Source organism: Pinus tabuliformis, chromosome 1_1 (assembly GCF_031772625.1).
Source record: "Pinus tabuliformis cultivar Carrire ecotype Pingquan chromosome 1_1, CPIR1, whole genome shotgun sequence".
NCBI classification, from domain to species: Eukaryota; Viridiplantae; Streptophyta; class Pinopsida; order Pinales; family Pinaceae; genus Pinus; species Pinus tabuliformis.
The window spans coordinates 674,964,677-674,977,925 of record NC_142297.1 but is presented as its reverse complement, the minus strand read 5'-3'; the positions used below and the strand labels follow the sequence as shown (position 1 = coordinate 674,977,925).

The following is a 13,249-nucleotide window of genomic DNA, read 5'->3' as shown; positions in this document are numbered from 1 at the left end:
TTTTTTCAATCTTGGCAATACTAGATATATCATGAAGTGTTCTGATGTTTATGTGCATTTACGAGACTTTTTTTTTTTTTTTTTGTTGCTAGCTTCTAGTTAAGGACTAAGCTACCATGTAGCACTTGCTTTTATTTATTATTTTCACGCATTTATTGTGAGTTGTTTGGATTTATGTTTATGCGTGCTTATTTCTATTTTGGAATAGAACTTTCCTAATTTTAATTTAATTAGTAATAATTAATAGGTGGATGGTACTAATTTAACCTTTATTGAATATCCATGGAATATTTTTAGCAATAGTCATGAATAGAGTTGAGATTTATTTCAAAGATAGTTATGTTATTTTTCCTTTTCAATTTAATTTAAAAATGTTATAGAATTAAGTTAAAATAAATTATATATAAAATATTTTGAATTAATTTAAATAAACTATATATAAAATATTTTTATGTCAATTGAGTTTAGTTTGGGTAGTTGGGTGAAATAGTTGTTTCCTAAGTTGACATGATTATAATGTGGAATAGAGTAACTAGTACAAACAACCTCTCTCTTGTTATAATTTAGTTTATTTTTATGATTTTTTTAGTCTTGACAATATGAAATATATAAATATTTTTTTCCAAAAAATCACATTGAAGATTTATCATAATATAAGTATATTCATGCTTATAATAGATTAATACCACCATTTAATTTATATCACTACACTAATTTAATATTTTAAATTATTAATATTTTAAATAAGATATAATAAAAATACTTTAGCCAATTAAGTGTTTATAATAATTAAATAAATTATTTGTCATACACGCTTAATACGTTTTGATTTATCATCTTTACGACATGTATAGCGTTGGTTCTTCCCTCTCTTAAGGGATGTTATCAGTTTTTGATGGTTTGTATATGTTTATTTGGACCATTCCTAGTTGTGTAAATTATGAAGGCTTTCGGGCTTGAGATTTGTTGCGGGGCTTTTCACGATGGATGGTTGTTTTTTTTTTTAACAATTTGGAATGTACAAATAGTGGATCTCCAAAATATAATTTTCATCTTTTATAACAAAAATTACAATTTTTCTTTGAAAAAAAAATATTTATTTTTAATTACGCCGTAAGGCGTTCTCCTCTCAAACCAACTCTCCTCTGAGGTTACATGTCCATTTGTGAGCGCTTGATTTAATTGTTAGACGATTAAAATTGTTTGAGCCGTCGGATTGATTCCACCGAAACGTTATCAACTGCTTCCTTCCCCGAGCACTTGCTGGAATGTATCGGTCCAGAATGCAGGCCCCTACGGACCAGAATGCAGGCCCCATTCTTCCAGACGGACCAACTGCTTCCTTCCCCGAGCACTTGCTGGAATGTATCGGTCCAGAATGCAGGCCCCTACGGACCAGAATGCAGGCCCCATTCTTCCAGACGGACCAGAATGCAGGCCCCTTGCACTAAACCCTACTGGAAAGGGCGTTGGAGTCAACAGCCCGCGTGTGGGAGGATCACTTTTAACAGTTGAATTCCAGATATTAGTCAACAGCTTGCCAACAGCCAAACTCACAGTAGAATCAGTGGAGACAGTGAACAACCTCATATCCTGTACCGTGCAGAAAATCAAGGTAGCTCTGCACTGTGGAGATGCTTGACATAAATCTCTCCCTCTTAATCCTCACTGTCTAGTTTTTTTGTGTCCCCATAAGCTTTTTTGTTTTTGTTTGGTCCATGCCAATCAATGTTTAACATGCAAGTTAAGGGGAACCCTAACCTTAACTGTGAATGTTTTCGATTTTAGGCCATGAATTCCAACGAAAGCAGCAGCATGTTGATCCTGCAAGAGACTTGCACAGATGCATCAGGGTCTCTTCTAGTTTAGGCTCCAGTGGACATAAACCAGCCAGACAGCTTCTTTCCTTGGCAATGCAATTATCAAACAAACATGATGTTTGCACAAGCTTTACCACCATGCAAGGGTACTGGTTGGGGTATTGACGCCCCGCAAAATCTTAATCGTTTACTGCTCTCGTCTTTCAGTTAAACTCAATCATCCATTCATGTACATGATATGACATGACGGCATTGATATTATTTAGCTTAATTGCAGGTTTTGGATGATAGGCTTTTGCATTTTTGTTCACTTATCAGGGTAGGTATGTTGTGTCTTTTGCTTGTTTAAATTCTGTTTATAATTCATTTCCTTTGTGCATAAGTCTGTGCATTAATGTGGTGTAGCAAAGGTTAATGCCTGCAAGAATTGACAGTGTTAGTCAAATTTTTTTGGTTTCCTACATAAAAATCAAGCAGGTTTTGTTTTGAAAGCCCTTTTTTTCACTGCAATACAGAAAGTTGGTATGGACATTTTAGCCTTTTAACTGCGTGCTGTCAATTACATATTTGAATTCAAGCAGAATAGTGAATGTGTCAAGCATGTTATATCATATAATACAAAACATTGACAATGATAATGAATATTTTCATGTTTTCATATAACATATCTGGAGTAAGATAACAACGTGATTGATTTCTTTTGCTCATTGAAGTTTTTTCAAGCTTTTGTCAGGATTATTGAATGTATTAGAACTAATTCAGAATCTATTACTATTTATTTCAATATCTTGTTCTTGTTTTTCCCTCATTTCATTGGACAAATCATAAAAGGTTTTATTCAAGCTTTGATTCTGCCATTTTTTTGTTACCAAATTTTGAAATATTTACTTATTGCATACCTTGTTTTCACTAAAACAATTTGAAGGAGAATACCAATCATTCTCTCTATTGTTGGAAAAATAAAATAGCTTAATATTGAAACTTATCTTCTTTTTACTGTGTTAAATTTGGACTTGTCTCCATCCACTTTCTTAGTTGGGAGCCTGAAAATTACTGTGCAGAATATCTTTCATGGAGATATCAAACCAGAAAACCTTCTGGTTGGCAGCGATGGAACAGGCAGCGATGGAACAGTTAAGATTTCTGACTTCAGTGTTAGCAGGATGTTTGAGGTAAGAAAGTTGCTCTCTGAGTGTACCTTCCTTTCTGATAGTGAATGTGTTCTAAACATGACCTCTCAAACTGCACCTTTTGATAGTTATAGACAATTACAAATGCGGACTGTTGACCATTGTTAGGTGAGTATTTTTTATTAAATGTTAACGTTGGACAATGAGGATTCAGTTACTGGGAGGAAATGTTTTACAAAATCCAATGTTCCTTTGGATGTATACAGGGCAGCAATGATAAGCTTCGAAGGTCTCCTGGTACTCCTGTTTTCACTGCACCAGAATGTTGCCTAGGTAGAGTGCTTGAAACTTTGCTAGTTATACAAATACCGTCTGCTCAAGATTTGGACAACCATTGCTGCTAATTTGTACTGTATTCATATCTTCGATGATATATTGTCCATCTTGTTTGTTGTCAGATTACATTCTTATAGTCGACATATATTATATTTTCAATTCATGCTTGTTCTCTTGTAAATAAAAGCCTGTTCAATGAAATGAAAGACCAGAGGAAAGGAAGAAAGGGTCACATGTTAAAGGACAGATACTTCAGTTGTCAAAATAGGCCTGACAATTTTTGTTGCCTGTTTTCAATAGGCTTGACATATCATGGTAAAATTGCTGATGTGTGGGCATTGGGTGTGACACTATACTGCATGGTGTTCGGTTCTTATCCCTTCATTGGTGACTCCTTGCAAGGCACATATGACAAGGTAAATGAATCTCTGCTTCTTTTGACTTTTCAAACAGGCCGGATGGAGGGAAATACTTATTTTGTTGTTACTAGTGGTGGCTTAGATTGTTCATGATCCACTTGTACTTCCAGAGGATATGAATCCAACACTTGCAAACTTACTCGAAGGTCTTCTTTGCAAGGGTAAGTGACTTTTCTCAATTGAATGTTTTACAGAGCAGATTTTAATTTTAAGAGTTGCATTGCTGCAAATTTTGAAATTCACCATAATAATCAAGCTGCCACTATTGGATTTCACAGATCCTAAGAAAAGGATGAGCTTAGAGGCTGTTGCAAGGCATCCGTGGGTTATGAAGGATTTCACGTCAACTGTGCAGGTTTTGGGAAATGTGAATAGAGTAGCTCTAGATATCATTCTGATCATCATGAGCAAACTTTAGCTTCCTCTGAAGCATTGTCAGAATCAGTTTAACAGGGATGGTTATGGTTTTTATTTTTACATATTTCATGGCTGCTTAGTCATGGAAGAGATGTTGTGGTTCTTCATAAGAGAGGGTTCCTTTTCTCATTGTATTTATATTGAGTTGCTCTATGATGCTTGTACATTGTATCTGCATGTATGACTTTAGATATTCAGCGGCATGCTTTAGTTGGACTTCCTTCTAATGCAATTGGGACCTCAAAGGAATATTATTTGACAGTTCTAACCATGCAAATAATAATCAAGAATCACATGATATGGTGGCTAATGTTCAAACTTCAAACTTTCAAAGCACTTCACTGTCAAGAGCTCTAGGGGAATTCTTCAAGATATCGGTGTGTCAGCTGCAGATTATGTGCTGGTAAGGTTGCAGCAAGCAAGTTCAGTGTCTCTGTTGTAAAATATGTGATGTTAAGATGTAGCAATCAAGTTCTTCATACTAGGAATTCCCTGGTGTAATTCACAATAAAATAATATTGCAATTTGTGCATCCTCCTTGTAAAGGGGTGTGAGGCGGAGGGTTTTAAGCACCTTGTGCATGTAATAACTCTATTTATGATAGCTTATTTTTTACGGCATTGTGCAACCTGTTTTCAAGCTAGGTTGGTTGCCAGTCCAAATATCTGCAGAGATCTTGGCCATTTCAAATTGATCTAGAATCAGTCAAGTTAGTTTTCTTGTAGTGGAATATTATAAAGATCTTTCCTTTTATGGTTGTGGTACACAACTTGACGAGTGTGACAATAGAAAAGCAAGCTAATTGTGTGGCCAGGTTTTTGATGGCAGTGATGGAACTATCCTTGAATAAAATGGTCATATGGGGCTTCATATTTAGATTGTGATTTTTATTCTTATCTATTGATGATGCATCTGTATATTCACAAACGAAACCCAATAGATTCGTTGCTGATTTCTTGGAGTTGAGGGTTTCTATAACAAGCTTGATACCAGAAAGCCACCAAAGATGCGACTTTGAATGGAGGATTTTGGGAAATCTCTAAACTGATTTTGTCTACTCATTTGCTACATGGCTGAGTTTGATCAGATTTCCAGTTGGTGCTTATACCAATCCATTGAACTGATAAGAAGGCCGAGTGTTGGTATTAAATGGCTGATTGAACTGTGGAACCTTGCTTGCGGATTGAGTTCCATTCCTTTTATATTGGCCTCTATTATTTAATTATTGTGCAATAAGCACTGGTAAGGAATCAACGCTTTAATTTATACAGTGATGTATGAATATCCATTTCATGTTTTTGCTTGAAATTGCAATATCCATCTTTGTCTGAGCTTCTAATTTTAAGCTTTTGCAAGTGGGGTTCAAGCTCAGCAGTGAAGATGGTTGTATGTTAAGGCAACCACTAAAGTTAAATTTCTTGAGCCATGAATAAGCAATTGGAGCCATGTGCAAATCTCTGGGTGATTTTGACAGAAAAGTATGCGCTATCACGACAGCTTAACCAAATGAAAGTCCTCGTGTTCAGTTGTTTGCCCCTCAAGGGCCACTTTAATTGTTCAAGTGGGCTGCTTCTTGTGTCTGATTCCTAGGCATTGAAATGTTTCTATCTGAGCTTTAGAAGGAAGCGATTTCAAAGAAAAATTGCAATTATTCTAGAACTTGGAACTCAGATAGTGAAGATTGCAGACGAAGAGAGTTGAATGGGGAGATGCTGGAAATTTCGGGTATTGTACAAACTTGAAATGGTAACTGATAAGTCAAAACTGAAATCTATATTACAATTTTTGTATTCATTATGTATTCAAAACCAACTATTTTTCAATTTTTAATTACACAATTTTTTTCATGTTTAACTTGCAACTAGATCGAGATGTTATTATCAAACAAACATGATGTTTGCACAAGCTTTACCACCATGCAAGGGTACTAGTTGGGGTATTGACGCCCCGCAAAATCTTAATCGTTTACTACTCTCGTCTTTCAGTTAAACTCAATCATCCATTCATGTACATGATATGGCATGACGGCATTGATATTATTTAGCTTAATTGCAGGTTTTGGATGATAGGCTTTTGCATTTTTGTTCACTTATCAGGGTAGGTATGTTGTGTCTTTTGTTTGTTTAAATCGTGTTCATAATTCATTTCCTTTGTGCATAAGTCTGTGCATTAATGTGGTGTAGCAAAGGTTAATGCCTGCAAGAATTGACAGTGTTAGTCAAATTTTTTTGGTTTCCTACATAAAAATCAAGCAGGTTTTGTTTTGAAAGCCCTTTTTTTCACTGCAATACAGAAAGTTGGTATGGACATTTTAGCATTTTAACTGCGTGCTGTCAATTACATATTTGAATTCAAGCAGAATAGTGAATGTGTCAAGCATGTTATATCATATAATACAAAACATTGACAATGATAATGAATATTTTCATGTTTTCATATAACATATCTGGAGTAAGATAACAACGTGATTGCTTTCTTTTGCTCATTGAAGTTTTTTCAAGCTTTTGTCAGGATTATTGAATGTATTAGAACTAATTCAGAATCTATTACTATTATTTTCAATATCTTGTTCTTTTTTTTCCTTCATTTCATTGGATAAATCATAAAAGGTTTTATTCAAGCTTTGATTCTACCATTTTTTTGTTACCAAATTTTGAAATATTTACATATTGCATACCTTGTTTTCACTAAAACAATTTGAAGGAGAATACCAATCATTCTCTCTATTGTTGGAAAAATAAAATAGCTTAATATTGAAACTTATCTTCTTTTTACTGTGTTAAATTTGGACTTGCCTCCATCCACTTTCTTAGTTGGGAACCTGAAAATTACTGTGCAGAATATCTTTCATGGAGATATCAAACCAGAAAATCTTCTGGTTGGAAACAATGGAACAGTTAAGATTTCTGACTTCAGTGTTAGCAGGATGTTTGAGGTAAGAAAGTTGCTCTCTGAGTGTACCTTCCTTTCTGATAGTGAATGTGTTCTAAACATGACCTCTCAAACTGCACCTTTTGATAGTTATAGACAATTACAAATGCCTACTGTTGACTATTGTTAGGTGAGTATTTTTTATTAAATGTTAACGTTGGACAATGAGGATTCAGTTACTGGGAGGAAATGTTTTACAAAATCCAATGTTCCTTTGGATGTATACAGGGCAGCAATGATAAGCTTCGAAGGTCTCCTGGTACTCCTGTTTTCACTGCACCAGAATGTTGCCTAGGTAGAGTGCTTGAAACTTTGCTAGTTATACAAATACCGTCTGCTCAAGATTTGGACAACCATTGCTGCTAATTTGTACTGTATTCATATCTTCGATGATATATTGTCCATCTTGTTTGTTGTCAGATTACATTCTTATAGTCGACATATATTATATTTTCAATTCATGCTTGTTCTCTTGTAAATAAAAGCCTGTTCAATGAAATGAAAGACCAGAGGAAAGGAAGAAAGGGTCACATGTTAAAGGACAGATACTTCAGTTGTCAAAATAGGCCTGATAATTTTTGTTGCCTGTTTTCAATAGGCTTGACATATCATGGTAAAATTGTTGATGTGTGGGCATTGGGTGTGACACTATACTGCATGGTGTTCGGTTCTTATCCCTTCATTGGTGACTCCTTGCAAGGCACATATGACAAGGTAAATGAATCTCTGCTTCTTTTGACTTTTCAAACAGGCCGGATGGAGGGAAATACTTATTTTGTTGTTACTAGTGGTGGCTTAGATTGTTCATGATCCACTTGTACTTCCAGAGGATATGAATCCAACACTTGCAAACTTACTCGAAGGTCTTCTTTGCAAGGGTAAGTGACTTTTCTCAATTGAATGTTTTACAGAGCAGATTTTAATTTTAAGAGTTGCATTGCTGCAAATTTTGAAATTCACCATAATAATCAAGCTGCCACTATTGGATTTCACAGATCCTAAGAAAAGGATGAGCTTAGAGGCTGTTGCAACGCATCCGTGGGTTATGAAGGATTTCACATCAACTGTGCAGGTTTTGGGGAAATGTGAACAGAGTAGCTCTAGATATCATTCTGATCATCATGAGCAAACTTTAGCTTCCTCTGAAGCATTGTCAGAATCAGTTTAACAGGGATGGTTATGGTTTTTATTTTTACATATTTCATGGCTGCTTAGTCATGGAAGAGATGCTGTGGTTCTTCAGAAGAGAGGGTTCCTTTTCTCATTGTATTTATATTGAGTTGCTCTATGATGCTTGTACATTGTATCTGCCTGTATGACTTTAGATATTCAGCGGCATGCTTTAGTTGGACTTCCTTCTAATGCAATTGGGACCTCAAAGGAATATTATTTGACAGTTCTAACCATGCAAATAATAATCAAGAATCACATGATATGGTGGCTAATGTTCAAACTTCAAACTTTCAAAGCACTTCACTGTCAAGAGCTCTAGGGGAATTCTTCAAGATATCGGTGTGTCAGTTGTAGATTATGTGCTGGTAAGGTTGCAGCAAGCAAGTTCAGTGTCTCTGTTGTAAAATATGTGTTGTTAAGATGTAGCAATCAAGTTCTTCATACTAGGAATTCCCTGGTGTAATTCACAATAAAATAATATTGCAATTTGTGCATCCTCCTTGTAAAGGGGTGTGAGGCGGAGGGTTTTAAGCACCTTGTGCATGTAATAACTCTATTTATGATAGCTTATTTTTTACGGCTTTGTGCAACCTGTTTTCAAGCTAGGTTGGTTGCCAGTCCAAATATCTGCAGAGATCTTGGCCATTTCAAATTGATCTAGAATCAGTCAAGTTAGTTTTCTTGTAGTGGAATATTATAAAGATCTTTCCTTTTATGGTTGTGGTACACAACTTGACGAGTGTGACAATAGAAAAGCAAGCTAATTGTGTGGCCAGGTTTTTGATGGCAGTGATGGAACTATCCCTGAATAAAATGGTCATATGGGGCTTCATATTTAGATTGTGATTTTTATTCTTATCTATTGATGATGCATCTGTATATTCACAAACGAAACCCAATAGATTCGTTGCTGATTTCTTGGAGCTGAGGGTTTCTATAACAAGCTTGGTACCAGAAAGCCACCAAAGATGCGACTTTGAATGGAGGATTTTGGGAAATCTCTAAACTGATTTTGTCTACTCATTTGCTACATGGCTGAGTTTGATCAGATTTCCAGTTGGTGCTTATACCAATCCATTGAACTGATAAGAAGGCCGAGTGTTGGTATTAAATGGCTGATTGAACTGTGGAACCTTGCTTGCGGATTGAGTCCCATTCCTTTTATATTGGCCTCTATTATTTAATTATTGTGCAATAAGCACTGGTAAGGAATCAACGCTTTAATTTATACAGTGATGTATGAATATCCATTTCATGTTTTTGCTTGAAATTGCAATATCCATCTTTGTCTGAGCTTCTAATTTTAAGCTTTTGCAAGTGGGGTTAAAGCTCAGCAGTGAAGATGGTTGTATGTTAAGGCAACCACTAAAGTTAAATTTCTTGAGCCATGAATAAGCAATTGGAGCCATGTGCAAATCTCTGGGTGATTTTGACAGAAAAGTATGCGCTATCACGACAGCTTAACCAAATGAAAGTCCTCGTGTTCAGTTGTTTGCCCCTCAAGGGCCACTTTAATTGTTCAAGTGGGCTGCTTCTTGTGTCTGATTCCTAGGCATTGAAATGTTTCTATCTGAGCTTTAGAAGGAAGCGATTTCAAAGAAAAATTGCAATTATTCTAGAACTTGGAACTCAGATAGTGAAGATTGCAGACGAAGAGAGTTGAATGGGGAGATGCTGGAAATTTCGGGTATTGTACAAACTTGAAATGGTAACTGATAAGTCAAAACTGAAATCTATATTACAATTTTTGTATTCATTATGTATTCAAAACCAACTATTTTTCAATTTTTAATTACACAATTTTTTTCATGTTTAACTTGCAACTAGATCGAGATGTTATTATCAAACAAACATGATGTTTGCACAAGCTTTACCACCATGCAAGGGTACTGGTTGGGGTATTGACGCCCCGCAAAATCTTAATCGTTTACTACTCTCGTCTTTCAGTTAAACTCAATCATCCATTCATGTACATGATATGACATGACGGCATTGTTATTATTTAGCTTAATTGCAGGTTTTGGATGATAGGCTTTTGCATTTTTGTTCACTTATCAGGGTAGGTATGTTGTGTCTTTTGTTTGTTTAAATCGTGTTCATAATTCATTTCCTTTGTGCATAAGTCTGTGCATTAATGTGGTGTAGCAAAGGTTAATACCTGCAAGAATTGACAGTGTTAGTCAAATTTTTTTGGTTTCCTACATAAAAATCAAGCAGGTTTTGTTTTGAAAGCCCTTTTTTTCACTGCAATACAGAAAGTTGGTATGGACATTTTAGCCTTTTAACTGCGTGCTGTCAATTACATATTTGAATTCAAGCAGAATAGTGAATGTGTCAAGCATGTTATATCATATAATACAAAACATTGACAATGATAATGAATATTTTCATGTTTTCATATAACATATCTGGAGTAAGATAACAACGTGATTGCTTTCTTTTGCTCATTGAAGTTTTTTCAAGCTTTTGTCAGGATTATTGAATGTATTAGAACTAATTCAGAATCTATTACTATTATTTTCAATATCTTGTTCTTTTTTTTCCTTCATTTCATTGGATAAATCATAAAAGGTTTTATTCAAGCTTTGATTCTACCATTTTTTTGTTACCAAATTTTGAAATATTTACATATTGCATACCTTGTTTTCACTAAAACAATTTGAAGGAGAATACCAATCATTCTCTCTATTGTTGGAAAAATAAAATAGCTTAATATTGAAACTTATCTTCTTTTTACTGTGTTAAATTTGGACTTGCCTCCATCCACTTTCTTAGTTGGGAACCTGAAAATTACTGTGCAGAATATCTTTCATGGAGATATCAAACCAGAAAACCTTCTGGTTGGCAATGATGGAACAGTTAAGATTTCTGACTTCAGTGTTAGCAGGATGTTTGAGGTAAGAAAGTTGCTCTCTGAGTGTACCTTCCTTTCTGATAGTGAATGTGTTCTAAACATGACCTCTCAAACTGCAACTTTTGATAGTTATAGACAATTACAAATGCCTACTATTGACTATTGTTAGGTGAGTATTTTTTATTAAAGGTTAACGTTGGACAATGAGGATTCAGTTACTGGGAGGAAATGTTTTACAAAATCCAATGTTCCTTTGGATGTATACAGGGCAGCAATGATAAGCTTCGAATGTCTCCTGGTACTCCTGTTTTCACTGCACCAGAATGTTGCCTAGGTAGAGTGCTTGAAACTTTGCTAGTTATACAAATACCGTCTGCTCAAGATTTGGACAACCATTGCTGCTAATTTGTACTGTATTCATATCTTCGATGATATATTGTCCATCTTGTTTGTTGTCAGATTACATTCTTATAGTCGACATATATTATATTTTCAATTCATGCTTGTTCTCTTGTAAATAAAAGCCTGTTCAATGAAATGAAAGACCAGAGGAAAGGAAGAAAGGGTCACATGTTAAAGGACAGATACTTCAGTTGTCAAAATAGGCCTGACAATTTTTGTTGCCTGTTTTCAATAGGCTTGACATATCATGGTAAAATTGCTGATGTGTGGGCATTGGGTGTGACACTATACTGCATGGTGTTCGGTTCTTATCCCTTCATTGGTGACTCCTTGCAAGGCACATATGACAAGGTAAATGAATCTCTGCTTCTTTTGACTTTTCAAACAGGCCGGATGGAGGGAAATACTTATTTTGTTGTTACTAGTGGTGGCTTAGATTGTTCATGATCCACTTGTACTTCCAGAGGATATGAATCCAACACTTGAAAACTTACTTGAAGGTCTTCTTTGCAAGGGTAAGTGACTTTTCTCAATTGAATGTTTTACAGAGCAGATTTTAATTTTAAGAGTTGCATTGCTGCAAATTTTGAAATTCACCATAATAATCAAGCTGCCACTATTGGATTTCACAGATCCTAAGAAAAGGATGAGCTTAGAGGCTGTTGCAAGGCATCCGTGGGTTATGAAGGATTTCACGTCAACTGTGCAGGTTTTGGGGAAATGTGAACAGAGTAGCTCTAGATATCATTCTGATCATCATGAGCAAACTGTAGCTTCCTCTGAAGCATTGTCAGAATCAGTTTAACAGGGATGGTTATGGTTTTTATTTTTACATATTTCATGGCTGCTTAGTCATGGAAGAGATGCTGTGGTTCTTCAGAAGAGAGGGTTCCTTTTCTCATTGTATTTATATTGAGTTGCTCTATGATGCTTGTACATTGTATCTGCCTGTATGACTTTAGATATTCAGCGGCATGCTTTAGTTGGACTTCCTTCTAATGCAATTGGGACCTCAAAGGAATATTATTTGACAGTTCTAACCATGCAAATAATAATCAAGAATCACATGATATGGTGGCTAATGTTCAAACTTCAAACTTTCAAAGCACTTCACTGTCAAGAGCTCTGGGGGAATTCTTCAAGATATCGGTGTGTCAGTTGCAGATTATGTGCTGGTAAGGTTGCAGCAAGCAAGTTCAGTGTCTCTGTTGTAAAATATGTGCTGTTAAGATGTAGCAATCAAGTTCTTCATACTAGGAATTCCCTGGTGTAATTCACAATAAAATAATATTGCAATTTGTGCATCCTCCTTGTAAAGGGATGTGAGGCGGAGGGTTTTAAGCACCTTGTGCATGTAATAACTCTATTTATGATAGCTTATTTTTTACGGCTTTGTGCAACCTGTTTTCAAGCTAGGTTGGTTGCCAGTCCAAATATCTGCAGAGATCTTGGCCATTTCAAATTGATCTAGAATCGGTCAAGTTAGTTTTCTTGTAGTGGAATATTATAAAGACCTTTCCTTTTATGGTTGTGGTACACAACTTGACGAGTGTAACAATAGAAAAGCAAGCTAATTGTGTGGCCAGGTTTTTGATGGCAGTGATGGAACTATCCCTGAATAAAATGGTCATATGGGGCTTCATATTTAGATTGTGATTTTTATTCTTATCTATTGATGATGCATCTGTATATTCACAAACGAAACCCAATAGATTCGTTGCTGATTTCTTGGAGCTGAGGGTTTCTATAACAAGCTTGGTACCAGAA

General features: G+C 35.4%; 3 protein-coding genes across 8 annotated transcripts; all 3 read left to right on the top strand.

The window, feature by feature from the left end:
- The first annotated feature begins 1,221 nt into the window (after window positions 1-1,221).
- Window positions 1,222-4,786, top strand: LOC149215215 (serine/threonine-protein kinase GRIK1-like). 4 transcript variants are annotated; one of them, XM_089392557.1, is made up of 9 exons: window positions 1,222-1,406; window positions 1,438-1,615; window positions 1,789-1,966; window positions 2,098-2,139; window positions 2,882-2,992; window positions 3,217-3,283; window positions 3,587-3,702; window positions 3,788-3,866; window positions 3,984-4,786. In XM_089392557.1, exons 5-9 carry the CDS (start codon window positions 2,984-2,986, stop codon window positions 4,121-4,123), a joined length of 411 nt encoding a protein of 136 aa, XP_089248683.1. In that variant the 5' UTR covers window positions 1,222-1,406; window positions 1,438-1,615; window positions 1,789-1,966; window positions 2,098-2,139; window positions 2,882-2,983; the 3' UTR covers window positions 4,124-4,786. The 4 variants fall into 4 exon arrangements, with proteins under 4 accessions (XP_089248683.1, XP_089248682.1, XP_089248684.1 ...); XM_089392556.1 differs by having other exon boundaries at window positions 2,098-2,143; XM_089392558.1 differs by lacking the exon at window positions 2,098-2,139.
- Window positions 4,787-4,916: 130 nt separating this feature from the next.
- On the top strand, window positions 4,917-8,459 carry LOC149215214 (serine/threonine-protein kinase GRIK1-like). Of its 2 annotated transcripts, XM_089392554.1 has the most exons (7): window positions 4,917-5,364; window positions 5,490-5,868; window positions 6,962-7,057; window positions 7,282-7,348; window positions 7,652-7,767; window positions 7,853-7,931; window positions 8,049-8,459. In XM_089392554.1, the coding sequence occupies exons 2-7, from the start codon at window positions 5,824-5,826 to the stop codon at window positions 8,219-8,221; spliced, it is 576 nt and encodes a 191-aa protein (XP_089248680.1). In that variant the 5' UTR covers window positions 4,917-5,364; window positions 5,490-5,823; the 3' UTR covers window positions 8,222-8,459. The 2 variants fall into 2 exon arrangements, with proteins under 2 accessions (XP_089248680.1, XP_089248679.1); XM_089392553.1 differs by having other exon boundaries at window positions 4,917-5,868.
- A 948-nt stretch (window positions 8,460-9,407) lies between these two features.
- LOC149215213 (serine/threonine-protein kinase GRIK1-like) lies at window positions 9,408-12,926 on the top strand. Of its 2 annotated transcripts, none has more exons than XM_089392551.1 (6): window positions 9,408-9,934; window positions 11,028-11,123; window positions 11,348-11,414; window positions 11,718-11,833; window positions 11,919-11,997; window positions 12,115-12,926. In XM_089392551.1, the coding sequence occupies exons 1-6, from the start codon at window positions 9,890-9,892 to the stop codon at window positions 12,285-12,287; spliced, it is 576 nt and encodes a 191-aa protein (XP_089248677.1). In that variant the 5' UTR covers window positions 9,408-9,889; the 3' UTR covers window positions 12,288-12,926. The 2 variants fall into 2 exon arrangements, with proteins under 2 accessions (XP_089248677.1, XP_089248678.1); XM_089392552.1 differs by having other exon boundaries at window positions 9,415-9,913.
- Window positions 12,927-13,249: the final 323 nt, after the last annotated feature.